Source organism: Coregonus clupeaformis, unplaced genomic scaffold (assembly GCF_020615455.1).
Source record: "Coregonus clupeaformis isolate EN_2021a unplaced genomic scaffold, ASM2061545v1 scaf1605, whole genome shotgun sequence".
Taxonomy (NCBI): domain Eukaryota; kingdom Metazoa; phylum Chordata; class Actinopteri; order Salmoniformes; family Salmonidae; genus Coregonus; species Coregonus clupeaformis.
In genome coordinates, this window is record NW_025535059.1 from 87500 (window position 1) to 115145 (window position 27646).

Below are 27646 nucleotides of genomic sequence, written 5' to 3' on the forward strand. Positions count from 1 at the left end.
AACTCACTCATTCATTCCTGAAGCAACATGCACCTCAAAGCTGCCCCACCTCTCAGGGAACGTGTGCCAAATTCCACAGATACAAACTTGAAGCAGGAATAAAAAATTAAAAATAGTTTCAAATTCACGTGTGTCATCTCTTGATACAATATTTTATACCATGCATTCCAGAAGACAGACAGGGTATTTAAAGACAACAGTCATTAGGATATTCATGTATTATGGGGCAATTCCATGGTAAATGTATGCCAAACAAAAAACATTGATTTTAAAGTTTAACAAACCATACAAACCTCTATGCACAAGGACTACTTTGAGCAATTTACACAACAAATCTCACAGACACACATTTACTGGAAGAACTGTGCAGATGCAAAGTTTGGATACAGAATTACGGTAAATTCTCCCTCAGTTTTTTATGCGACCACTTTTTCCAAAAACTAAATATCTACTCCGAATTAAGATTCAAATATGTCTGCAGAAAGAGTGGAAATGCAAAACTATGGATATGAATATCATTCTCTTCATGGTGATGTATCCTGAAGGGTGACAGGTAGCCTAGCGGTTAGAGCATTTGGCCAGTAACCGAAAGGTTGCTGGTTTGAATACCTAAGCCAACAAGGTGTAAAATCTGTCAATGTACCCTTGAGCAAGGCACTTAACCCTAATTTGCTCCAGGGGCATCCCGATACTATGGCTGACCCAGTAAAACAACACATTTCATTGCACCTATCCGGTGTATGTGACAATAAAACATATTTAAACTAATTGGTAGGTTTACCTTTACTTGTTAATTCTTTGAACTTTCATTATCCTTCCTCCTCATGAGGGAGAGAAATTAGAAAATATCTTAAAGATGTGTCGGTTTTTGGTAACGAAATTACAAGTCACAAGGCAATGTTTCTTAAACTAAATAATTTCTCCAAAACGAAATATGTGTTGATATTAGTTGGCATGGGTTCAATATTATTGTGTTTGGCTGTATTTCAAATAACTTTTAAGACTTTTTCTGGTAGATGTTGTCTAAGATCCCTTTTCCATATATCTGACCAGAAATCAAAGCCTTTGCTTATTCCACATTTTTAGGATGGAAAATGGTTGTATATATGTCTTAATAAATATTTGTATAATAGACTCTTAGCTTTCATTTGACACCCAATTTGACATGATCCTATGAATTTCACATGTTGGTGCTCATGGGTCCTTTTGTTGGAAATGCCCTAAGGTAAAATGGATTGAGTTGAATTATTATGGTAAAAGTTATTATGGTAAAGTTGTTGAGTTGATGCCATTCAGGATAATGATCAATTGTAGCTGACTTTCATTACTTCCGGTCTGTAAAACAAGAAAAAATGTAAAAAAAAGGGACAATTTTATACAATACACTCCAGTTATGTATCAGCCAAGCTTACAACGTGTTATATTGTCAGTGAATAGAACCTTCAGAATTACTCACATTTACATGTGGGAAGGGCAGAAGTCCAATTCCCTGGTCCATCCATCACCACGCCCCTATCACAGACAAATGTTACAGTCATCAAACTCAAAAGACATTCTTGCTTCTCTTGTCCATTAAGCATTTTGGACTCTGGTATAAAGGCATTTAATGTCTGTGAACAGAGATTTAAATGACAACATACATTTTCGTTCTATTGTTTTTAAAGGGGATGAGCGGTTTGTTCCCTAACATTACTCTCGGGGCCAAGTTCTCAACACCTAAGGGATGTTCCTAGTTTGCTAAAAAACATTGCAAAATAGTGCAGCTGTAGAAGCTATAGACTTGAAAAAGATTTGGAACCTTTGCACTTTGGAGGTGGATCACTCCATGTCCCATTTTTGGTACAGTAGATCTCCCTCGCTCCAATTAGTGTCCCTACACGACATCGATAGCCAATCACAGTGCTGTAAAAGTAAGGTGGTTCCAAATAGCCATTTGTCTCTCCATTTACCACCTCAGGAAGTTCAGCACACTGCACAGCTGAAAGACACACATTTACATGATTTACATGATTACATTACAACAATTTTGAAAAGATTATGGTGACAGTATTGGACGTTCAGGGTTGTTATAAACTAAAACAAAGATACCTAAAGCAATTTACCTATGACCAAGGTGTGATACAGTGTGGTGCAGTAGGGCGATTCGGTTCCATGCCATCAGAAAATATTTTCGGTATCTCAGGCTGTTCTGGCAATTCTCACATAGAAACTTCATTGGGAGGAAGGATGTTTGAAATGCTTTTTCCATTTGTATCACAAACCATTTTTGAGAAAATCATGATGAAAGTGGACATTTTAGGCACTTTTTAGACCTATACATGCCTCCTGTAAGACCATACATGATACAGACAACATCTGGGTGTCATTATACTCCTTATAGCGTGCTCTAAAATATGGAGTATGTCTTGATTCTGAAACACAATTTTTCACATTCATTTATAACATTGAAAATATTAATAACTCAAAACTTCCCTTTTTGATTTTGTTCATTTTAAGACATATTGTTTGTAACAATATATACTGTACAAGTATATACATACAATTTCCAGAGCTGGCTCTCTGCTAATTGTGACGGTATTATACATTTTATAAGCACCATCAACACCTCTGAGTGGCGCAGTGGTCTAAGGCATTGCATCGCAGTGCTAACTGTGCCACTAGAGATCCTGGTTCGAATCCAGGCTCTGTCGTAGCCGGCCGCGACCGGGAGACCCATGGGGCGGTGCACAATTGGCCAAGTGTCGTCCAGGGTAAGGGAGGGAATGGCCGGCATGGTGTTTGCAAAACCAGGGTTGTGGGTTTGATTCCCACGGGGGGCCAGTATGAAAAATAAAAAAATTATGTATGCACTCACTAACTGTAAGTCGCTCTGGATAAGAGTGTCTGCTAAATGACTGTAAATGTAAAATCAACACAGTGAATGGGAAAATGGATTCAAAGGGCACTCCCTCTGCTGGTGACTTGCTGAATGTGCAATCCTAAAGGAGGGCTGTGATTGGTTAATGACCTATAATGTCAATTTCTATGTATAAAATGGGTCATATCATTAAAAGTACCAGAGAGCCCATTCTGGAAATTTGACGTGTTTGAAGAGTATATTGTTACAAACAATATGTCTAAAAATAAGCAAAATCAAAAAGAGTAGTTTTGGGATATTCATATTTTTTATGTTGAATAAATTAATGTGAGAACTTGTATTTAAGAATCTAGACATTCTTCTGAGAGAAGATCTCTGTATCATGTACGGTTCACAGATCATAGGGTCTTACAGGAGGCATGTATAGGTCTAAAAAGGGCCTAAAATGGCCGATTTTATCATGATTTTCTCAAAAATAGTTTGTGATACAAATGTAAAAAGCATGTTAAACATTCTTCCTCCCAATGAAGTTGCTATGTGAGAATTGCCAGAACAATCTGAGATACCAAAAATATTTCCAGCTCCCGCTGGTGTGGAATCGCCCAGTAGCCTATCGAAAAAATTTATGTGACAGCCTACCTTCACAGATCGGAACACGCCCATCCCAGCCATCAGACATGCAATTTCTTACATCCCGTCCAACCAGTTGATACCTGGTTAAAAAAAATGGGTACAAAAAGTGATTTAATCTGGCAACGCATCATTTTATTTGTACACTGCAACAATTATGAGGGTTAGGTAGCCTCGAGAGCAAATAGAAATACTAGCAGAATAGAACTTACCCCTCATTACAAACCCCTGTGGCTGTATCCCCAAACTCTACACCGGTATAGACGAAATTACCATAAGAGATCTCTCCAGCCGATCCACATGATTTGCCTTTGGACAAGAAACATTAAAATATATTTTTTTTTACAAAGAACAAAATACACAAACCTTCACTACCACATAGTGATATATTATAGACTAGCTATGGCTCTGCTGCCACCTAAAGCTTAAACAATTTGTTGAATGTTCTTTAGGTACTATATACTGTGCATGTACTTTTCATATATTCATTAATACTTCTTCTTATGGGTTCTTACGTTCACATCTCAGAGTTACTGGCGTCCACTTCCCACTGACACAGGTACTATAGTAAGTGCCTCTTTTTCTCATGTATCCCAAGGCACAACTGTAACTGACCCGTTCACCAGGACCAAAGTCTGTCTGTGTTATATACCTGTCAGAAAGGTGTGCGTTGGGGAGGTACCGTGGCACTCCACATCTGCCTAAAGGAAAGGGAGATGGACCATTTTGACAATAGATAGAAATGACATCTGGTATAATACCAATGCATCATAATGTGTATTATATCTTTCAATTATCAAAGAGACAGATCTTAGATGGTGTTATGTTTACCATCAGGCTTGGAGCTTTGAGTTATATCATTAGAGGCCTGACAGAGTGGGAGCTGGGGCTGCCACTGGCCATCTGGTCCACAGGTGAGCTGCTGGGCTCCAGTCAGGAGGAAACCCTTAGAGCAGGTGAAGGTCACTGAGTCTCTGACCCTGTACACCGAGACAGCCTCACTCAGCTTCACACCGTTGGCTATGGAAGGATCAGGGCAAGTCACTTCTGCTGGAAGCACTTGTGGTTCACCTCCCACTAGAATGAGGACATTTCAAATGTTATTGTGGTTTTGTTAAATTCATTTTTGCATCAATAATGACATCATTGTTTTTGTGGCTCATTTTGGAGATAAGGAAGAAAATAAGATGTCTCCATGGAGACAATGACCTCATGCTTTGGTAAAAAGCACAACAACGTTGCAGTACATTAGATAGGACATTAGCCATGCTGTAGTAGCCTAAAGAAACGTTTGTTTACGTGATATTATCATGCTTTTGTGATAATGGGACAACTATGGACTGAACGTCCAAGGCCAATATGGTCAAATCTCAACAGCAGGATCTTGGTGTGTCGTGCCTACAATCTCTTAGACAAGTACAGGGTCATGCCAATCTGGTATTTCATACAGCAGGGCCTACTAAATTGATTAGGAGGCATGTTATATATCCTACTTAGAAAGGGATAGATCTTATTGCTGCATATTACTGTAAGATTGGTCATTGAATGTTGCACACCTTCACAAGTGGGAATCTCTCCACTCCAGCCAGAGTCTTTACACATTCTGTATTCCACCCCCTTCAGTGTAAACCTGTTCCAGAATCACAGAGAGGATGAAAACAAAGCTCAGGCTATAGACCTATTTCCTTACATTCAAGACACTTCCCACTGGGCACGGACGTCAGTTCAACGTCTAGTTTTTTATTAACATTTGGTTGAGTTTTCAACTAATGTGAATTCAACGTGAAAACAACCAGAAAATGTCACCATGTTATTTAGTTTAAAAGTTGGGTGAAAAAAATGACTAAACGCCCTTAAGTTGATGACTTTTTGCAAATCAAATCAGTTTTCCACTTTGATTCAACGTCATCACATTGATTTTTTGGGTTGAAATTATGTGGAAACAACGTTGATTTAATCAGTTTTTACCCAGTGGGTTACTTACCCCTCATTGCACACTGCATACGCCTTGTCCCCGAACGAAGCCCCTTTATAATCAAAGTGTCCATTGAACAACTCCCCAGCAGATCCACATATTTTCTCTAAGGAGAGGACAAGAGGACACATTAGAAAACAGCAGAGCAGTCAGGGAACGAATCCAGGGTGGATGTGCCAAACTCAACATAAAGACTCACACAGAGAAGTGTTAAGAAGGCAACACTGCAGCCCTCAAGGACTGAAGAGAACATAAATTAAACTTCCCAAATTTTGTCTCTTTGCAACCACCAGAGAAGTGTCAAATGATAGCTCCTTGCCACAACAATCTCATCCCACGCATCACATCAGACTCTGACAGAGAGAGACACTTATCATAACCATAATGATATGATGACATGCCATTCATTGAACCACACAATAACAATATACTGAGCTAAATGCTTAGCTGTAGCCTATTACTTACTTTCACACTTCATGGATAACTTTGTCCATTTTCCAGCTTCACACATGATAGAGCGAATGCCTCTGTACTGAGTGTAGCCCTCAGCGCATCTGTAGAGGACTTTTTCTCCATTGCTGAATATGTTTTGTCTCAGGTATTTGTCCCTGACTTGCATGTGTGGAAAGGACGGCGGCGCACCACATTCCGATGGAACTTGAGCTGTTTACAAACAAATGAGCCACACCAGAGAGGTAAAGCAGGATGAATGAGTTAGCCAGCTATAACTTTGATAAAAAAACATAAGTAACTATTGATTTTCTGGTTCATTAAGAAATAAACTTTGATATGTGTTTTTGGTTGTTGAGACAATTATACCATGTCCATTTCAAGCTTATCTTAAATTAAAATTACAAAGTTATTTCAATATATTTAGGGAAGTTAGCTGGTTAACTCATTGACCCTGCTTTGTAGTACTCAGCAACAGTGGCAATTTCAATCACTGCATTAATCAGATGAATATGTAAAGATGCTACAAATTACATTGTCAGTGTTACAGTGGACTGTGCAATGCTATGTTTACGAATATAATCATCTTACCTGAGGGATGTATGGCAATTGATAAAAAGAACACGATATTATACCCCAGATTCATAATTTCATCCACGTTTTATGTGTATTTGGATCTGTAGGCCTACCCACTGAAATGTTCTTATACTTAATAAAATACTATCTAGAGTAGGGTGTATTATATAGTTGGAGGGGGAGGTGGCGTAAGAGGGTGACTAGACATGTAAGTATACTTTTTTCTATTCAGATCTGTATTTACGTCAGCTACTTAGGCTTTATTCACTGGGCGAGTTCGTTTTGCATGGCCTGGTGCCCCGGGTGGGCGGAGTTTGCACATTTTAGACCATTCCATTGGTCCTTAAGTGAAATCTCCACCCAACTGGGTCACCGGGCCATCCAAAACAAACTGGCCCATTAGTAAGCTACACTGTATAGCCTACAACCTGTGTTTTTCCACTGATATTTGGAAATCATGTATGATAAGTGGACTAAGGTGCACTCCAAAATAGGAGTGAGTCAAAGTTGATATGTTTTACATATCTTATTTCCTCCTGAAATTCCAATTGCACCCATGTCTGTCAAGACAAGAGTGGAAAGCGCTACGGCCAATTTCACTTTGGGGACAAATCTAAGGGTCAAATATATAGGCACAAGATATTTTTTATTTTTAAGTATTTAAAAAAATAATTTGTTTACACTAACATTGTCTGCCTCTTCTTTCTCTTCACTGATTTACCTCCACTCCTGATCCTCCAATTTCACCCACATTTCTGTTCCAGCCTGTATTCATGTTGCAGAGCAGGTCCACCGAGAGCAACACTCCCTTTTTAGTAAGATTATAAACTTCTTACTTCTGCACACAAAAAGTAGTGAGGCAAGATCATGCCACTGAACATGTAGTGGGGGCACTAGTTAACCACACCCTCTTTTCTGTACATTCTTTGGACAGACAAAATATTTTTCCTATGATGGTGGTTAAACTGGCAGGGCAACCCAGTTCCCACCCAATCCAGTTCCCAACCAACTTCTGTCAAAACATGACTATTAAAAGCCTAGCTTGTCAACTTGTTAACTGTCCCCAATTCTATAAATGTAAAGTGTTGGTCTCATTTTTCATGAGCTGAAATAAAAAGATCCCAGAAATGTTCCATACGCACAAAAAGCTTATTTCTCTCAAATATCAAGAAACTGATTAAGCAGCATGATCATTACACAGGTGCACCTTGTGCTGGGGACAATAAAAGGCCACTCTAAAATGTGCAGTTTTGTCACACAACACAATGCCACAGATGTTTCAAGTTTTGAGGGAGCGTGCAATTGGCAAGCTGACAGCAGGAATGTCCACCAGAGCTGTTGCCAGAGAATTGATTGTTAATTTCTCTACCATAAGCCACCTCCGTCGTTTTAGAGAATTTGGCAGTATGTCCAACTGGCATCACATCCCAAGACCACGTGTAACCACGCCAGCCCAGGACCTCAAAATCCAGCTTCTTCACCAGCGGGATGGTCTGAGATCAGCCACCAGGACAGCTAATGAAACTGTGGGTTTGCACAACCGAATAATTTCTGCACAAACTGTCAGAAATCATCTCAGGGAAGCTCATCTGCGTGCTCATCGTCCTCACCAGGGTCTTGACCTGACTGCAGTTTTGCGTCGTAAACGACTTCAGTGGGCAAATGCTCATCTTCAATGGCCACTGGCACGCTGGAGAAGTGTGCTCTTCAGGAATGAATCCTGGTTTCAACTGTAACGGGCTGATGTCAACGTTGTGAAGAGTGCCCCATGGTGGCGGTGGGGTTATTATGGTATGGGCAGGCATAAGCTACAGACAACGAACACAAATGCATTTTATCTATGGCAATTTGAATGCACTGAGATACCGTGACGAGATCCTGAGGCCCATTGTCGTGCCATTCATCCGCTGCCATCACCTCATGTTTCAGCATGATAATGCACGGCCCCATGTCGCAAGGATCTGTACACCATTCCTGGAAGCTGAAAATGTCCCAGTTCGTCCATGGCCTGCATACTCACCAGACATGTCACCCATTGAGCATGTTTGGGATGCTCTGGATCGACGTGTACGACAGCGTGTTCCAGTTCCCGCCAATATCCAGCAACTTCGCACAGCCATTAAAGAGGAATGGGACAAATCAACAGCCTGATAAACTATATGTGAAGGAGATGTGTCGCGATGCATGAACAAATGGTGGTCACACCAGATACTGACTGGTTTTCTGATCCCACACTCCTTTTTTTTTTTTTAAGATATCTGTGACCAACAGATGCATATCTGTATTCCCAGTCATGTGAAGTCCATAGATTAGGGCCTAATGAATTTATTTCAATTGACTGATTTCCTTATATGAACTGTAACTCAGTCAAATCTTTGAAATTGTTGCATGTTGTGTTTACATTTTTGTTCTGTGTATTTGCGTAGACTTGCCATGCTATCAGCATTTGATTACTGATGAACCGCTCATCCAAGGACAGGATGTCCATATGGGGCAGGTATAGATTTATTTTGGTCCTGAGTCTGTCATTTGTTTATAGCAGGGGTGTCAAACTCATTCCATGGAGGGCCTAGTGTCTGCTGATTTTTGGTTTTTCCTTTCAATTAAGAGCTAGACAACCAGGGGAGTTCCTTACTAATTAGTGACATTAATTAATCAATCAAGTACAAGGGAGGAGTGAAAACCCACAGACCCTCTGTGGAATGATTTTGACACGTTTATAGAAAGCACCATTTAAGTGCCCTATACACCATCAGAAAATCCAACAATTTATTATTTCTATTCAAACTACAGTTTCAGAATTTTCCTAAATTACAAATATAGTAATACAAGTTTCTATATGACTCTTAACATTGCATTACAATGTCTCCACACGTTAAAGTGTTATTGGTTTAGGTAAATGGTAGCACCGGGTGTAGTACAATGATGCCTTGTCTCCCGAGTGGCGCAGTGGTCTAAGGCACTCTATCGCAGTGCTAGCTGTGCCACTAGAGATCCAGGTTCAAATCCAGGCTCTGTCGGGGATGTAGCTCAGTTGGTAGAGCATGGCGTTTGCAACGCCAGGGTTGTGGGTTCGATTCCCACGGGGGGCCAGTATAAAAAAATAAAATAAAAAAATTATAATGTATGCACTCACAAACTGTAAGTCGCTCTGGATAAGAGTGTCTGCTAAATGACTAAAATGTAAATGTTGTGCAGTCTTGCGAAAGATGCCCACCGATACACAAACAAGGGTGTGCAAGCGGTAATGCGTGACAAGGATGTTAGTTTCCAATAACAGAAATGAAAAAAGTAAATATAGTCAAAGGATGCACCCCTGCTGACTGAACCAAATAAATACTTCCCGTGAGAATAATGTATGCTTCAGTAAGTTCACGCTGTACATAGACACTGAAGTTTCAGATGGTAGTATAACAATGACACACCAGTCTGGAAACATTTGACAATCCCCTGCTGCCACCTTCCCTTTATGTCTTTGAGACACTTCTTATATTAGTCCTCTTTCACAGATACTGTAGGTCATATACTAGGTCCAATATAAGAAGGTTGAGTCATCTAGGTTATTATTCCCAGGAAGCCTCGCCCAGAGTCTTTCCCCATAGCCAGGGTTCTGCCACAGGCTTACCCTGGCTTTATAGAGAGACAGGGAGTTGTAGTGGAAACATCTAAACAGGATGACACCTCCCAATGAGCTCAATACATCTGGCCACACTATGTTCCAGAGGACCAAATAAAGTCAAACTGCCATGAGCAAGACGTTCTGACAGAGACAACATAATTTCTTGCATAATTTACACTTACATCACACTAAAAATATCTTACAGCATTATACCAGTATACTAACATCCTTGTCAGTGGGGAAAAAAGTATTTAGTCAGCCACCAATTGTGCAAGTTCTCCCACTTAAAAAGATGAGAAAGGCCTGTAATTTTCATCATAGGTACACGTCAACTATGACAGACAAAATCACATTGTAGGATTTTTAATGCATTTATTTGCAAATTATGGTGGAAAATAAGTATTTGGTCAATAACAAAAGTTTCTCAATACTTTGTTATATACCCTTTGTTGGCAATGACACAGGTCAAACATTTTCTGTAAGTCTTCACAAGGTTTTCACACACTGTTGCTGGTATTTTGGCCCATTCCTCCATGCAGATCTCCTCTAGAGCAGTGATGTTTTGGGGCTGTCGCTGGGCAACACAGACTTTCAACTCCCTCCAAAGATTTTCTATGGGGTTGAGATCTGGAGACTGGCTAGGCCACTCCAGGACCTTGAAATGCTTCTTACGAAGCCACTCCTTCGTTGCCCGGGCAGTGTGTTTGGGATCATTGTCATGCTGAAAGACCCAGCCACGTTTAATCTTCAATGCCCTTGCTGATGGAAGGAGGTTTTCACTCAAAATCTCACGATACATGGCCCCATTCATTCTTTCCTTTACACGGATCAGTCGTCCTGGTCCCTTTGCAGAAAAACAGCCCCAAAGCATGATGTTTCCACCCCCATGCTTCACAGTAGGTATGGTGTTCTTTGGATGCAACTCAGCATTCTTTGTCCTCCAAACACGACGAGTTGAGTTTTTACCAAAAGTTCTATTTTGGTTTCATCTGACATTCTCCCAATCCTCTTCTGGATCATCCAAATGCACTCTAGCAAACTTCAGACGGGCCTGGACATGTACTGGCTTAAGCAGGGTGACACGTCTGGCACTGCAGGATTTGAGTCCCTGGCGGCGTAGTGTGTTACTGATGGTAGGCTTTGTTACTTTGGTCCCAGCTCTCTGCAGGTCATTCACTAGGTCCCCCTGTGTGGTTCTGGGATTTTTGCTCACCGTTCTTGTGATCATTTTGACCCCACGGGGTGAGATCTTGCGTGGAGCCCCAGATCGAGGGAGATTATCAGTGGTCTTGTATGTCTTCCATTTCCTAATAATTGCTCCCACAGTTGATTTCTTCAAACCAAGCTGCTTACCTATTGCAGATTCAGTCTTCCCAGCCTGGTTCAGGTCTACAATTTTGTTTCTGGTGTCCTTTGACAGCTCTTTGGTCTTGGCCATAGTGGAGTTTGGAGTGTGACTGTTTGAGGTTGTGGACAGGTGTCTTTTATACTGATAACAAGTTCAAACAGGTGCCATTAATACAGGTAACGAGTGGAGGACAGAGGAGCCTCTTAAAGAAGAAGTTACAGGTCTGTGAGAGCCAGAAATCTTGTTTGTTTGTAGGTGACCAAATACTTATTTTCCACCATAATTTGCAAATAAATGCATTAAAAATCCTACAATGTGATTTTCTGGATTTTTTTCCCTCAATTTGTCTGTCATAGTTGATGTGTACCCATGATGAAAATTACAAGCCTCTCTCATCTTTTTAAGTGGGAAAACTTGCACAATTGGTGGCTGACTAAATACTTTTTTCCCCCCACTGTATCATTTAGTATGTTGTAGTCTTACAGGCTACTGACTTCTGCCTACTTATATAATAACATCGTCTTGTAAGAGCCACAAAGTTATGTTACTAAACACAGGCACAAAGAAGCACTTTAGAGCAGCATTGAATTTAACATCTATCATTATGGCAGTAATAAACAAGATACACATGGTTGAACACAAATCAGTGAACTGTAAGTATGAAAGTACCCATCTTTCCTTACGCTGTGCTTTTTCAGAATGCAAAAAATCTCCAGATAACATCAGGAAAAGTGAAAACAACAAATGTCAGTATAGCACATTTAGGAATAAATATTCAAAAACTTTGATGGCATGGCATATTAACTGTAACTACAGTATTAACGTCAAAAAAATAATATTTGCACCTTAAATCATGTTGTTACCATTTTAGCTGAGGACGTGCAATGGAAACATCTATTATGCAAAGAAATGGGTATTTCATAACATGGCCATGAATATGTGACAGAATAGCAGAGTGAAGTGTGAACTCTATACACACATAGTAATGTAACTAACTAATAACATGAATCCCTCAGCCGAAAAGTTAAATCCTGTATGGTGGTCTTTTAGCATTTGCACTCTAACTGAGGAAACACAAGGCTGGTCAAGTATGAGAATGTTCAAAAGCGATGATATTCAACTATCCAATTAAAGAGGTACATATACTGAACACAAATATAAAACGCAACATGTAAAGTGTTGTTGGTCCCATGTTTCATGAGCCGAAATAAAACATCCTGGAAATGTTCCATACGCACAAAAAGCTTATTTCTCTCAAATTATGTGCCCAAATTTGTTTCCTGTTAATGAGCATTTCTCATTTGCCAAGATAATCCATCCACCTGACGGGTGTGGCATATCAAGAAGCTGATTAAACAGCATGATCATTACACAGGTGCACCTTGTGCTGGGGACAATAAAAGGCCACTCTAAAATGTGCAGTTTTGTCACACAACACAATGCCACAGATGTCTCAAGTTTTGAGGGAGTGTGGAATTGGCATGCTGACTGCAGGAATGTCCACCAGAACGGTTGCCAGAGAATTTAATGTTAATTTCTGAGGACTAGTTTGGTCTGTAATAAAGCCCTTTTGTGGGGAAAAGCTCATACTGATTGGCTTGGCCTGGTTCCCAAGTGGGTGGCCCTATGCCCTCCCAGGCCCCCATGGCTGCGCCACTGCCCAGTCATGTGAAATCCATAGATTAGAGCCTAATTAATTTATTTCAATTGACTGATTTCCTTATATGAACTGTAACTCAGTAAAATCGTTGACATTTGTGCATGTTGCATTTATATTTTTGTTTAGCATATATTATTCACAAGACCTTAAGTAATTGTTTATAAACTACATCGTAGAATTAAAGGATAAGAATTTAAGGATAAGACAGTGTTTGTAGTCAGTGCTTTGTTTTTGATAAATTTTTCAGTGTGGCAACCCTCACCATTAGTTACAGTGTAAATAAAATAAATTGTAATAGACAAATCACTAAATGACTAAAATCTACTGAGACAAATAACCTCAAGGATGTCGTCTATTCAACATTCCAAAGTTCTGTTCACAGTAAATTAAACGTTGAATGTTGATAAGTGTGTGTGCAAGGTCATGTTTGTCTCAAATCATATCGCTCTTCACCCACACACACCATCTATCTAACAGATTCAACAGAAATAGAACAGCTGTAGAACAAATTCTGGCCACTACAACAACGACATTCCGTAACTATTTGCTGCTAAGGTGGTGTGCTTGAACCACTGCTTGACAATAAAATTGGTAAGGCTGGCATGGTATGAAGCAAGCCTGAGCATTAGATGATTATTCACCCTGGAGTGGATGGACTGGGTACAGACAGAGGGCACCTGGGTTCAAATTCAATTTGAAATAATTTCAAATAATTTAGCTGTGCTATATAGCGCTTGCCTGTTGCAATGGAACCAAAGTGCAAACACTACCCATCTGGCACTCCAGGCAGGCTAAAGCACACTCAAGGTATTTAAAAATATTTTAAATAGTATTTGAACCCAGGTCTGATGACAGCGAGGATGTGGGGGAGTGGAGACACTCTTCTTGGTCCTCTTCAACTATGGACAGCATCTTCTGCGTCTCCTGGGCTGAAGCAGTTGAGAGACTCCTTTAAAAAGGCAGAAGGAGGGGGAAACAGAGTGTTACTTCACATGCAAAGCTGTGCCAAGGCCAAGTGCAGTCCTCACACAGTTTGTGTTGACTGGCCTCTGCTACACTTGCGTTCAGACAGGAGGGTGAGGTCAATCACAAGACACAGCTTACTCTGTTTTTATAAGTTGCTGTTTTTAGAAAATTATCAAATTTAATGAGGCAATGGGGAAACTAAAATTGCAGGAAAAAAGTAATCTTAACCCTAAAAGCACCAACAGGGGTAAATGTTGAGGTACTTCTGATCCTTCTGAAAATGTTAGGGCTTTGTCAAGCAACTAGTTACTGACAAAAAACTAAACAATTTACCATCATTTCTTTGTTAATAAGGAGGAATTTAAAATCTATCTTCTGTATAATAGTGGTGCGCGGCTAAACTGAAAATGTGGACTCAATAGTAAACTTTGTGACAAAAGCACCAAATTTAGCACAGAAGTAGATGTATGTACCCTGAAAATACAGTGTATTCATACCCCTTGACATATTCCACATTTTGTTGTGTTACAGCCTGAATTCAAAATGGATGAAATCTATTTTTTTCCCTCACCCATTTTACACACACAATACCCCATAATGCCAAACAAAAAAAATGTTTTTAGACATTTTTGAATTTTATAGAAAAAATGAAATCCAGAAATATCTAATTTGCATTAGTATTCACACCCCTGAGTCAATACATGTTAGAATCACCTTTGGCAGTGATTACAGCTGAGTCTTTCTTGGTAAGTTTTGAAGCGCTTTCCACACCTAGATTGTGGAACATTTGCCCATTATTCTTTGCAAAATTCTTCAAGCATTGTCAAATTGGTTGTTGATCATTGCTAGACAACCATTTAAGTAGATTGAAGTCAAAACTGTAACTCGGCCACTCAGGAACATTCACTATCTTCTTGGTAAGCAACTCCAGTGTAGACTTGGCCTTGTGTTTTAGGTTATTGTCCTGCTGAAAGGTGAATTCATCTCCCGGTGTGAATGCAGACTGAACCAGGTTTTCCTCTAGGATTTTGCCTATGCTTAGCTCCATTCCGTTTCTTTTTTACCCTGAAAAACCCAGTCTTTAATGATTACAAGCATACCCATAACATGATGCAGCCACCCCTATGCTTGAAAATATGGAGAGTGGTACTCAGTCATTTGTTATTGGACTTGCCCTAAACATAATACTTTGTATTCAGGCAAACATTTTTGAAGTATTACTTTAGTGCCTTGTTGCAAACAGGATATTTTTATTCTGTACAGGCTTCCTTCTTTTCACTCTGTCAAAAATCATGTTAAACACTATTATTGCACACAGAGCACATTTTTACTGCTGAACTTATTTAGGCTTGCCATAACAAAAGGGGTAGAATACTTATAGACTCAAGACATTTCAGCTTTTCATTTTTAATTAATTTGAAAGAAAAAAAACATAATTCCACTTTGACATTATGGGGTATTGTGTGTAGGCCAGTAACCAAAATATATAATTTCATCAATTTTTAATTCAGGCTGTAACACAACAAAATGTGGAAAAAGTAAATGGGTGTGACTCTTTTCTGAAGGCACGCTATATAGATATGGACCCCAGATTTGGGCCCTGGGCGGCGTGGCAGCCATGTGAACTCAAAAAGAACTAAAATGTAAATACAGTATTTAGCTTCCATGCAATTAGAACTGAGTTGATAGTTCACAGCATTCCAAAGATACAGTGCATTGGGGAAGTATTCAGACCCATTGACTTTCTCCACATTGTTACGTTACAGCCTTATTCTAAAATGGATTAAATGTTTCCCCCCCCCTCATCAATCTACACACAATACTCCATAATGACAAAGCAAAACAAGGTTTTTAGAATTTTTTGCAAATGTATAAAAAAAACAACTGAAATATCACATTTACATAAGTATTCAGACCCTTTACTCAGTACTTTGTTGAAGCACCTTTGGTAGCAATTACAGCGTCGAGTCTTCTTGGGTATGACGCTACAAGCTTGGCACACCTGTAAGGTAAGCTTGGCTTATATGGCTTATATACATAGTTTAAGCTTTGTCGAGTAAAGATTAAACTATGTATTTAGATTGTAGTTAGGTATTGTAGGTAGTTATCGTGGGTTGTTGTATGTAATTATTGTAGGTATTGTATTCGGCTGAGTCCGGTGAAGCACGAAGCTAGCTAACCCACTACCTGGACTAGCTAGCGGGTAGCTACTGGTAACTACTAGCAACTGTGGATAGTTGTTTCACGCCTGAGAGTGCCTGTAATTACGCCAGCTAGCTGCCTACAATAATTACATACAATAATGCCTACCATTCAGCTGTTTTTCTAACCTCATTGTCTGAAGCGTTAACGATAGGTAGTAAGTAGCTACTGTGCTCGAAATGTAGCTAGCTTGTTGCTACCTGGATAGCTACTAAACAATAGCTGGAACGACCTAGCGAACAGACGCAAACTGGCTGAGTCAATTCAGTGGCTAGCTTTGCACTTGGCTAGCTAACAGTAGCTGCTAGGGGTAAGTTATAACCTACATTTGTGTTTAGTTTTTTTACATACTGGTAGCCAGAGTCGTTCAAGGGAATTCGGGACATGGGTGACTAGTTAACGTTAGCTTGGCTCGCTCTGTGTGTTCGTGCCGTGGGAGGATGGGTTTCTTCGCTGGCAGAAAGCAATGGCTAGCTAGTATGCTAACTATTCTAGCTAACTAACTGGCTGAATAAGTTGACGACGGACTCGCTCAAGCTGTCCGGACTAGCCCACAACGTTAGACACGGACACTAATGATCTGCTTGGCGTGTTGACACACTGGTGTTTTGTTGTGACCAAGTATTGGTGCTAAACCGTGTTGTTGGAGTCCGTCATGCTAGTTGGCTGTGGCGTCATATGACTAGGTGCCCTGGACGGTTTTCACGGAAGAATACTGTACCAAGTTAGCTAGCTGAATAAACTAAGCTAGTCTATTCCTAGAAAACATTGAACCGCTGTAGTTTACAACAATTATAGTTTCTGAGGTGGAAGTTAGGAGAGTTATATTTGGGTGTTTCAGTGAAACGTAAGTGAGGGAGGCCCCGCTCTCTCGCTTTCCCAGATGTTTAGTTCATTTCATTCCGATCTTCTTTGCATTATTGTAGCCATTTTCTGTAGCCTGTCAACTATGCCTCTGTCTATCCCTGTTCTCTCCTCTCCGCACAGGCTATACAAACGCCTCACACCGCGTAGCTGCTGCCTCTCTAACCTGGTGGTCCCTGCACGCACGACCCACGTGGAGTTCCAGGTCTCCGGCAGCCTCTGGAACTGCCGTTCTGCATTGAGTTCATCTCAGCCTATGCTACCCTCCAGTCCCTCGACTTCTTGGCGCTGACGGAAACATGGATTACCACTGAAAACACTGCTACTCCTACTGCTCTCTCCTCATCTGACCATGTGTTCTCGCATACCCCGAGAGCATCTGGTCAGCGGGGTGGTGGCACAGGAATCCTCATACATCCCAAGTGGACATTCTCAATTTTTCCCTGTCTATCTCCTCATTTGAATTCCATGCTGTCAGAGTCACTAGCCCTTTCAAGCTTAACATCCTTGTCATTTATCGCCCTCCAGGTTCCCTTGGAGAGTTCATCAATGAGCTTGACGCCTTGATAAGTTCCTTTCCTGAGGATCGCTCACCCCTCACAGTTCTGGGTGACTTCAACCTCCCTACGTCTACCTTTGACTCATTTCTCTCTGCCTCCTTCTTTCCACTCCTCTCCTCTTTTGACCTCACCCTCTCACCGTCCCCCCCTACTCACAAGGCAGGCAATACGCTTGACCTCATCTTTACTAGATGCTGTTCTTCTACTAATCTCACTGCAACTCCCCTCCATGTCTCCAACCACTACTTTGTATCCTTTTCTCTCTCGCTCTCCTCCAACACTACTCACTCTGCCCCTACTCAGATGGTAAAGCGCCGTCGCAACCTTCGCTCTCTCTCTCCCGCTACTCTCTCCTCTTCCATCCTATCATCTCTTCCCTCTGCTCAATCCTTCTCCCTCCAATCTCCTGATTATGCCTCCTCAACCCTCCTCTCCTCCCTTTCTGCATCCTTTGACTCTCTATGTCCCCTATCCTCCCGGCCGGCTCGGTCCTCCCCTCCTGCTCCGTGGCTTGACGACTCATTGCGAGCTCACAGAACAGGGCTCCGGGCAGCCGAGCGGAAATGGAGGAAAACTAGACTCCCTGCGGACCTGGCATCTTTTCACTCCCTCCTCTCTACAATTTCTTCATCTGTTTCTGCTGCTAAAGCCACTTTCTACCACTCTAAATTACAAGCATCTGCCTCTAACCCTAGGAAGCTCTTTGCCACCTTCTCTCCCCCCTCTCTGTGGATGACTTCGTCAACCATTTTGAAAAGAAGGTTGACGACATCCGATCCTCGTTAAGTCCAATGACACTGCTGGTCCTGCTCACACTGCCCTACCCTATGCTTTGACTTCTTTCTCCCTTCTCTCTCCAGATGAAATCTTGCGACTTGTGGCGGCCGGCCGCCCAACAACCTGCCCGCTTGACCCTATCCCCTCCTCTCTTCTCCAGACCATCTCTGGTGACCTTCTCCCTTACCTCACCTTGCTCATCAACTTATCCTTGACCGCTGGCTATGTCCCTTTCGTCTTCAAGAGAGCGAGAGTTGCACCCCTTCTCAAAAAACCAACACTTGTTCCCTCTGATGTCAACAACTACAGACCAGTATCCCTTCTTTCTTTTCTCTCCAAAACTCTTGAGCGTGCCGTCTTTAGCCAACTCTCTTGCTATCTCTCTCAGAATGACCTTCTTGATCCAAACCGGTCAGGTTTCAAGACTGGTCATTCAACTGAGACTGCTCTTCTCTGTGTCACGGAGGCTCTCCGCACTGCTAAAGCTAACTCTCTCTCCTCTGCTCTTGTCCTTCTAGACCTGTCTGCTGCCTTTGATACTGTGAACCATCAGATCCTCCTCTCCACCCTCTCCGAGTTGGGCATCTCCGGCGCGGCTCACTCTTGGATTGCGTCCTACCTGACCGGTCGCTCCTTCCAAGTGGCGTGGCGAGAATCTGTCTCCGCACCACGTGCTCTCACCACTGGTGTCCCCCAGGGCTCAGTTCTAGGCCCTCTCCTATTCTCGCTATACACCAAGTCACTTGGCTCTGTCATATCCTCACATGGCCCCTTCCATCATTGCTACGCAGACGACACACAACTAATCTTCTCCTTTCCCCCTTCTGATAACCAGGTGGCGAATCTGGCAGACATATCAGTATGGATGACGGATCACCACCTCAAGCTGAACCCTGGCAAGACGGAGCTGCTCTTCCTCCCGGGGAAGGACTGCCCGTTCCATGATCTCGCCATCACGGTTGACAACTCCGTTGTGTCCTCCTCCCAGAGTGCGAAGAGCCTTGGCGTGACCCTGGACAACACCCTGTTGTTCTCCGCTAACATCAAGGCGGTGACCCGATCCTGCAGGTTCATGCTCTACAACATTCGGAGAGTACGACCCTGCCTTACACAGGAAGCGGCACAGGTCCTAATCCAGGCACTTGTCATAAACAAACTTTTCACTTTGTCATTATGGGGTATTGTGTGTAGATTGATGAGGAAAAACATTTACTTAATCCATTTTAGAATAAGGCTGTAACCAACGTAACAAAATGTGGAAAAATTCAAGGGGTCTGAATACTTTCCGAATGCACTGTAGAGTTAAAAGTCTGATAGCACCGGCGCCCAATTGGTGGCCATCTTAGCTCGTACCGCTATGTGAGGTTAGCTCAATCGCCAATTTCTTACCTTCCGGGTATCACAGAAACACAACACTTTTAATGAATAAAACAGACAAATGTTCATAACATGTGGTTATGGATGAAATTGATCAAAATATCGGTTCAAACGTCTATTTTGAAACATCAAACTTGACTTGGGTGGATTGTGTGGGACAGTCCCGCATTTTGGCCCTTTGTTCCACGTCCCCCAACCAAACAATCATGTCCCGAATTTTATCAACAAATTCAAATACCACTAATTTAGACAAAAAGGTTGATTTGTCCCGTATTTCAGTCAGACATTCCAACCTGTCTCTTACAGTCATGTTGCGCTTATGAAAAAATATATAAAATAAGGATGTGGTACTGGAGATGTTAAACACTTCTCCAATCGTTGCTGAGATCTCAAATTCTGCACAGCGCAAGATGAGACATAGGCCTACTGTCAACCGAACACATTTCTCAAATCCTTTCTGGTCAACATCCGAGCTAAACTTAGAGAGGACAGGTGCCTAACTACTTACTTTTGTATTTTATCGTCAGAAGCACTCTTTTTGTAAGTAAATAGCCGTATTAGACTGAAATATACAAGGTCATTTTATCTAACTTGTGAGGCTCTCCATGCTCATTAGTTGCTCATTTAACATATTTGCTGGTACTTCACTCAATCAGTTTTAAAAGTCTGCCTTCCTAACTGTTTTACATTCCCTGAGACCAACCAGAAAGGTTTCCTTGGCCGAATATACCCAGATTTTCATAAAACAGCCATATACTGTCCTTGTCGATCAGTCTATCAGTGTTTTGTTACTTGTCATGTTATGTGTTTTTTGGGGAACCCAGGAAGAGTAGCTGCTGCTTCTGCAAAAGCTAATGGGGATCCAAATATGGGTATTCAGATATGGCCAGTGTCTTGGAAGATCACATAATGATTGATTAGTATTCTACATAACATAACCAAATATAATAGCATAGTATAAATGTTACTGTTTTAGGATGGTTAGCTGAATAGACAAAAAAAAAAATCTAATGCAGATAAAATACAAACGTGCGCGCCACTACGCAGAATTTGCTTGTATTGAAACTAAATACAGGAAAGCTATATAGTTTGTTAACACCATCCTCTCTAATTTGCTCACAAAAAAGTAATTGAAGATCAAATGATTGGCATGCAGGTGCAGTTTGGACGTTTCATCTGTAAAATGTGAAGAATGCTGCCAACATTTTGTACTCATGTAGGCTACACTGTCCCGCGAATTCATCCTGTTGTCCCGCATTTGGGTATTTTAAAATGTGGTCACCCTAAACTTTACAAAAAATCTGGTTATTTGGGGGAATTTAAATGTTTTACTGCTTGACAGACAGTGTCTCTTTGCAATCATTACCAATTTGAGGTCAATAATAATAACCCCCATTGGCGCTTTTAAGCAAAAAAATATGTTGGTGCTTTTAGGGTTACAAGGTAGAGTCAGTGACACACATAGTAAACAGCAGAATCGGGTCGATTCCGCAACAGCTAAAACTGTGAAGCGTGAGGCAAACCGGTTTTGGTCCTGGAGCGATCACCTTGCAGCAGCGTGAAGCGCACCCGTGCACACACGCAGATAATCTGAGTACATCGTCTTGCATTGTGCTTACCTGCAATATCTGTGGTTCATCCTACTGCTCGTGGCAACGTCATTTCACTGAGTCTCAGTTTAAGGACATAAGTAACATCATAAACATATTTAAAGAGAGAGAGACAATCATACAGAAAGACAACACTAACTTGGCTTTGTGCAAACTCTGCTCCCTCAGGGTCCTCGAAGGACTGCATGCTGGGTAGAAAGGGGGCCAGGGGGCGTCGAGATTGAGGTGGGTTGCCAGCGCTGTAGAGGCGCGGTCGCTTCACCTGGTCGTGACTGGACAGCGGGGTGAAACTGTTCCTTCGGAGGAATGTGGTGGGATCGACGTCATTACGGACTTTCGCCTGGTTAGAGAGGATGGAGGAAAGAGAAGGAGAATCTGAATCTGAGAGAAATAAATTATGTTTCACTGTGTGTGTGTATGTGCGCGTCTTGCTTGCTACACTTCTTGTGAAAACAATCCTGCTGGAACAAACAGAAGATTGAAGGCGCTGTTGCGGTTCCTTTCCCAGACATGTTATTCTTCCTCCATTTAACAGGGCTATGCTCAGGAAAAGGCAGTGTGGTCATGTTTATGAGTGTGACGTCCACACCACCAGGGACATCTGGTTAACACACTGAGACACTGTGGTCTGTTCACACCAGAACTACAGTGCCTTCAGAAAGTATTCATACCCCTTGACTTATTCCACATTTTGTTGTCTTACAGCCGGAATTCAAAATGGATTAAATATATGTTTTCTCTCACCAATCTACACACAAAACCCCATAATGACAAAGAGAAAATATGTTTTTAGACATTTTTAGCAAATTTATAGAAAATTAAATACAGAAATATCTCATTTACATAAGTATTCACACCCGAGTCAATACTTTGTCGAAGCACCTTTGGCAGCGATTACAGCTGTAAGTCTTTCTGGTTAAGTCTGTAAGAGCTTTCCACACCTGGATTGTGCAACATTTGCCCATTTTTCTTTTCAAAACTCTTTAAGCTCTGTCAAATTGGTTGTTGATCATTGCTAGACAACCATTTTCAGATCTTGCTATAGATTTTCAAGTAGATTTAAGTCAAAACTGTAACTTGGCCACTCAGGAACATTCACAGTTTTTTTGGTAAGCAGCTCCAGTGTAGATGTTTTAGGTTATTGTCCTGCTGAAAGGTGAAATCATCTCCCAGTTTCTGGTGGAAAGCGCACTAAACCAGGTTTTCCTCTAGGATTTTGCCTGTGCTTAGCTCCATTCCGTTTCTTTTTTTTTAAATCCTGAAACTCTCCAGTCCTTAATGATTACAAGCATACCCATAACATGATGCAGCCACCACTACGCTTGAAAATATGGAGAGTGGTACTCAGTAATTTGTTTTTGGATTTGCCCCAAACATAACACGTTGTATTCAGGACAAGGAGTGAATTGCTTTGCTACATTTTTTGCAGTATTACTTTAGTGCCTTGTTGCAAACAGGATTCATGTTTAGGAATATTTGTATTCTGTACAGGCTTCGTTCTTTTCACTCTGTCAATTAGGTTAGGATTGTGGAGTACCTACTATGTTGTTGATCCACCATCATTTTTAGAGCCAAGAAAGTTACCATTGGCCTCATGGTGAAATCCCTGAGCGGTTTCCTTCCCCTCCGGCAACTGAGTTAGGAAGGAAGCCTGTATCTTTGTAGTGATTGAGTGTATTGATAAACCATCCAAAGTGTAATTATTAACTTCACCATGCTCAAAGGGATATTCAATGATACAGGAAATAAACCTACACACAGTAGATTGAATAGAGATATGACAAGGAGAGCAACTCACTAATGGCCTATCCCGGTGAGTGTTCACAGCCTTCACTTTCAGGTCAAACATGTCCACTTTACAACCTGGCCGAGAGATGGAGAGAATAACAGTCAATGTTAACCTGAGAGCGGGAGGAGAGAGAAATATGTTGTGTCTGAGACAGGGTAGTCTTGGATGAGATATCCTACCATAAGCCACAGGGGTGAGCTTTAGAACCGTGTGGAGGGGACACTTCAAGAAGGGCAGGTCATCTGTGCCAACAGAAACAAAAATGACACAATGACTTCACTTGGAACATTACACGTGAGATCTATGAATCATCTCAAGAAAACTCAATCTTATGCAGTTAAATGACACACAACACAGTTAATGATACAGATGATTTAGATTAGATTATATCTTTACTCAATAGATTGCATTACTTCCCTTTCATGACATCTGGGATCGGGCAGTGACAGTCAGAAGTGCCCACTTCCCAGTCACAGTGTGGGCGAGCTGTGGCAGACTGTGGCTTTACTAGCCTTTAAAATGCTATTTTAGGCACAAACAACTTTTGCTCCTGACTTGGCAGACCTTTTAAGAGGGCAATGTGACATTGTTTAGCCTCAACTTTTATTTCTGTCCCGTTTCATCCAGGATGAACATGAGCAAGTGTTTTTCTACTCAAAATAAGCATAAGTAAGCTAAGAGGTGTGTGTTTGTATCCTAGCCAAAGTAAATGAGTTTCCTAACACAGGGCTGTGTGTCCATCTGTGCATCTCCATATCTATTTATAGAAGTGAATTTGTGTGTTTGTACCTGCACTCTTATCCAGGAAGTAAGCAAGCAGGCATCGCATGACAGCCTGGTGGCAGATGACCAGCACGTTGCCTTGTCTCTCCAGCTCCATGATGACCGGCTCTAACCTCTGCACTAGGTCCTGGTAGGACTATGGAGAGAGGAGAGGGACAAACTGAGCTCAATGATTCAGATGAATAGGCCAGATCTCTGTAGAGAAGAAAGGAAGAATTACCTCTCCTCCTGGGTAGCGGTAGTGGTACTTGTCCTGGTCTCTCAGGGAAAACTCCTCAGGGTAGGTTTCCTCAATTAACTCATAGGTCATCTCCTCACACACACCCTGAGAGACACAGAAATATGTCATTTTAAAAGACAATCATTATTTAACAAAGTAACCACTACCATGTTTTGTCTATGGGTCACTAGTGCACTGTGGTACTGACGGCATCAATCTCGTTGAGTATCTTCCACTGCTCGTAGGGCACCCCGAGCTCCTCAGCAGTCTGGATGGTCCGCCTCAGCTGGCTGGTCCACACCTTTAGGTCTGACAGACCATGCTCCTCCACAAAACCCTTTAGCGCTCCAGCAAACTGAGAGAGGATTAGAATAGACATAGTAGGTTTAATGGTTTAATTGTGTATGTAAGAGAGAGATGATGTCATACAGTGATTAAGTGATTTAAGAACACCTTCCTAATATTGCACCCCCTTTTGCTTCAGAATAGCCTCAATTTGTCGGGGCATGGACTCTTTAAGGTGTCGAAAGCGTTCCACAGGGATGCTGGCCCATGTTGACTCCAATGCTTCCCACACGTTGGCTGGATGTCCTTTGGGTGGTGGACCATTCTTGATACACACGGGAAACTGTTGAGTGTGAGAAACCCAGCAGCGCTGCAATTCTTGAAACAAACCAGTGTGCCTGGCACCTACTACCATACCCCGTTCAAAGGCACTTAAGTATTTTGTCTTGCCCATTCACCCTCTGAATGGCACACATACACAATCCATGTCTCAATTGTCTCAAGGCTTAAAAATACTTATTTAACCTGCCTCCTCCCCTTCATCTACATTGATCAAAGTGGATTTAACAGGTGACATCAATAAGGGATCATAGCTTTCACCTAGATTCACCTGGTCAGTCTGTCATGGAAAGAGCAGATGTTCTTAATGTTTTGTACACTCAGTGTACATAGAATACAGAGCAACATAGCAAGAGGTTGTGCAATGGTACTGTACTTGTATTGATATACTTAAAAGGAGAAGTCGGGTACCTTTTTCCCTTGAACAGACAGCATTGCGTCGCCCCCGATGCGTCCCTCCACGTTGTGGTCGCTCTCTCCGTGTCGACACAGGTAGAGGGAGTGAGAGTGCACGTGGATGTTCATAAGGTAGTACACGATCTTGCTCTGGATGTAGTCCTGCACCCTGTTGACCAGGAAGCTCCGGCCCACGTTGATGACCTGGATGAAGGACAGGTCCCTAGGGGTCAGAGGTTAGAATGGAGGTCAAGATAGAATTTATCAGTGACCTTATAGCATCTTGATCCCAAGCAGACTGATCGCTAATGATGCTAATCATGAAGATTTACTCATCAGTAAAATTAATTCTCAATAGTTGGGAGAAATCTGAGAAATTGAGACATACGAACTTCCAATAAAATTATACTGAACAAAAATATAAAATGCAACATGTAAAGTGTTAGTCCCATGTTTCATGAGCTGAAATAAGATCCCAGAAAATGTCCATACCGCACAAAAAGCTTATTTCTCGCAAATGATGTGCACAAATTTGTTTACATCCCTGTTAGCGAGCATTTCTCCTTTGCCAAGATAATCCATCCACCTGACAGGTGTGGCATGTCAAGAAGCTGATTAAACAGCATGATCATTACACAGGTGCACCTTGTGCTGGGGAAAATAAAAGGCCACTCTAACATGTGCAGTTTTGTCACACAACGCCACATCTCAAGTTGAGACATGTGGCATTGATGACTACAGGAATGTCCACCATAGCTGTTGCCAGATAATTTAATGTAAATTTTTCTACAATAAGCTGCCTCAAACATCGTTTTAGAGAATTTGGCAGTACGTCCAACCAGCCTCACAACCACGTGTAAACACGCCAGCCCAGGACCTCCACATCCAGCTTCTTCATCGGAGGGATCGTCTGAGACCAGCCACCCGGAAAGCTGATGAAACTGTGGGTTTGCACAACCGAAGAATTTCTACACAAACTGTCAGAAACCGTCTCATGGAAGCTCATCTGCGTGCTTGTCATCCTCACCAGAGTATTAACCTGACTGCAGTTCGGCATCGTAACCAAATGCTCACGTTCGATGGCCACTGGCACGCTGGAGAAGTGTGCTCTTCAGGGATGAATCCTGGTTTCAACTGTACCAGGCAGATGGCAGACAGCGTGTATCGCACCATTATTTTGCTGCTTTTACTGTCAGGAAATGTGTAATTTAACCCAGGTCCTGACATTTCTACTCCATCTGAATTAGAAAGTCACAATGGTCTGAAGTTTCTGCACATAAATGTATGAAGTCTTCTTCCGAAACATGATTTTGTGAATATTTGGATAAAAACAGCAGACCCAGATGTATTTATGCTTTCTGAAACCTGGCTCAAAAAAATCTATCACTGACAAAAACATTGGCATTGATGGTTACAATGTTTTCCGGTCAGATTGCAAATCTATATACAGTGAGGGAAAAAAGTATTTGATCCCCTGCTGATTTTGTACGTTTGCCCACTGACAAAGAAATGATCAGTCTATAATTTTAATGGTAGGTTAATTTGAACAGTGAGAGACAGAATAACAACAACAAAATCCAGAAAAACGCATGTCAAAAATGTTATAAATTGATTTGCATTTTAATGAGGGAAATAAGTATTTGACCCCTTCTCAATCAGAAAGATTTCTGGCTCACAGGTGTCTTTTATACAGGTAACGAGCTGAGATTAGGAGCACACTCTTAAAGGGAGTGCTCCTAATCTCAGCTTGTTACCTGTATAAAAGACACCTGTCCACAGAAGCAACCAATCAATCAGATTCCAAACTCTCCACCATGGCCAAGACCAAAGAGCTCTCCAAGGATGTCAGGGACAAGATTGTAGACCTACACACGGGTGGAATGGGCTACAAGACCATCGCCAAGCAGCTTGGTGAGAAGGTGACAACAGTTGGTGCGATTATTCGCAAATGGAAGAAACACAAAAGAACGGTCAATCTCCCTCGGCCTGGGGTTCCACGCAAGATCTCACCTCGTGGAGTTGCAATGATCATGAGAACGGTGAGGAATCAGCCCAGAACTACACGGGAGGATCTTGTCAACGATCTCAAGGCAGCTGGTACCATAGTCACCAAGAAAAAAATTGGTAACACACTACGCCGTGAAGGACTGAAATCCTGCAGCGCCCGCAAGGTACCCCTGCTCAAGAAAGCACATATATAGGCCTGTCTGAAGTTTGCCAATGAACATCTGAATGATTCAGAGGAGAACTGGGTGAAAGTGTTGTGGTCACACGGCCAAGGCAACAAAGGAGTGGCTCAAGAAGAAGCACATTAAGGTCCTGGAGTGGCCTAGCCAGTCTCCAGACCTTAATCCCATAGAAAA

At 41.8% G+C, this 27646-nt stretch overlaps 2 protein-coding genes across 2 annotated transcripts; both read right to left on the reverse strand.

The window, feature by feature from the left end:
- Window positions 1–306: 306 nt before the first annotated feature.
- Window positions 307–6609, reverse strand: LOC121537519 (complement receptor type 1). Its single transcript, XM_041845127.2, has 11 exons — window positions 6504–6609; window positions 5928–6125; window positions 5472–5568; window positions 5044–5117; window positions 4319–4564; window positions 4003–4188; window positions 3700–3796; window positions 3497–3570; window positions 1799–1978; window positions 1457–1512; window positions 307–1335 (listed from the first exon to the last, which is right to left on the reverse strand). Exons 1-10 carry the CDS (start codon window positions 6556–6558, stop codon window positions 1502–1504), a joined length of 1218 nt encoding a protein of 405 aa, XP_041701061.1. The 5' UTR covers window positions 6559–6609; the 3' UTR covers window positions 307–1335; window positions 1457–1501.
- A 6555-nt stretch (window positions 6610–13164) lies between these two features.
- On the reverse strand, window positions 13165–25520 carry LOC121538466 (6-phosphofructo-2-kinase/fructose-2,6-bisphosphatase 2-like; the record flags this gene model as incomplete). Its single annotated transcript, XM_045218488.1, has 8 exons — window positions 13165–14064; window positions 21611–21811; window positions 23270–23334; window positions 23440–23502; window positions 24050–24179; window positions 24264–24368; window positions 24472–24618; window positions 25299–25520. Coding segments are annotated over 8 exons (987 nt in total), but the record flags the coding sequence as incomplete, so codon positions are not given.
- Between the last annotated feature and the right edge of the window lie 2126 nt (window positions 25521–27646).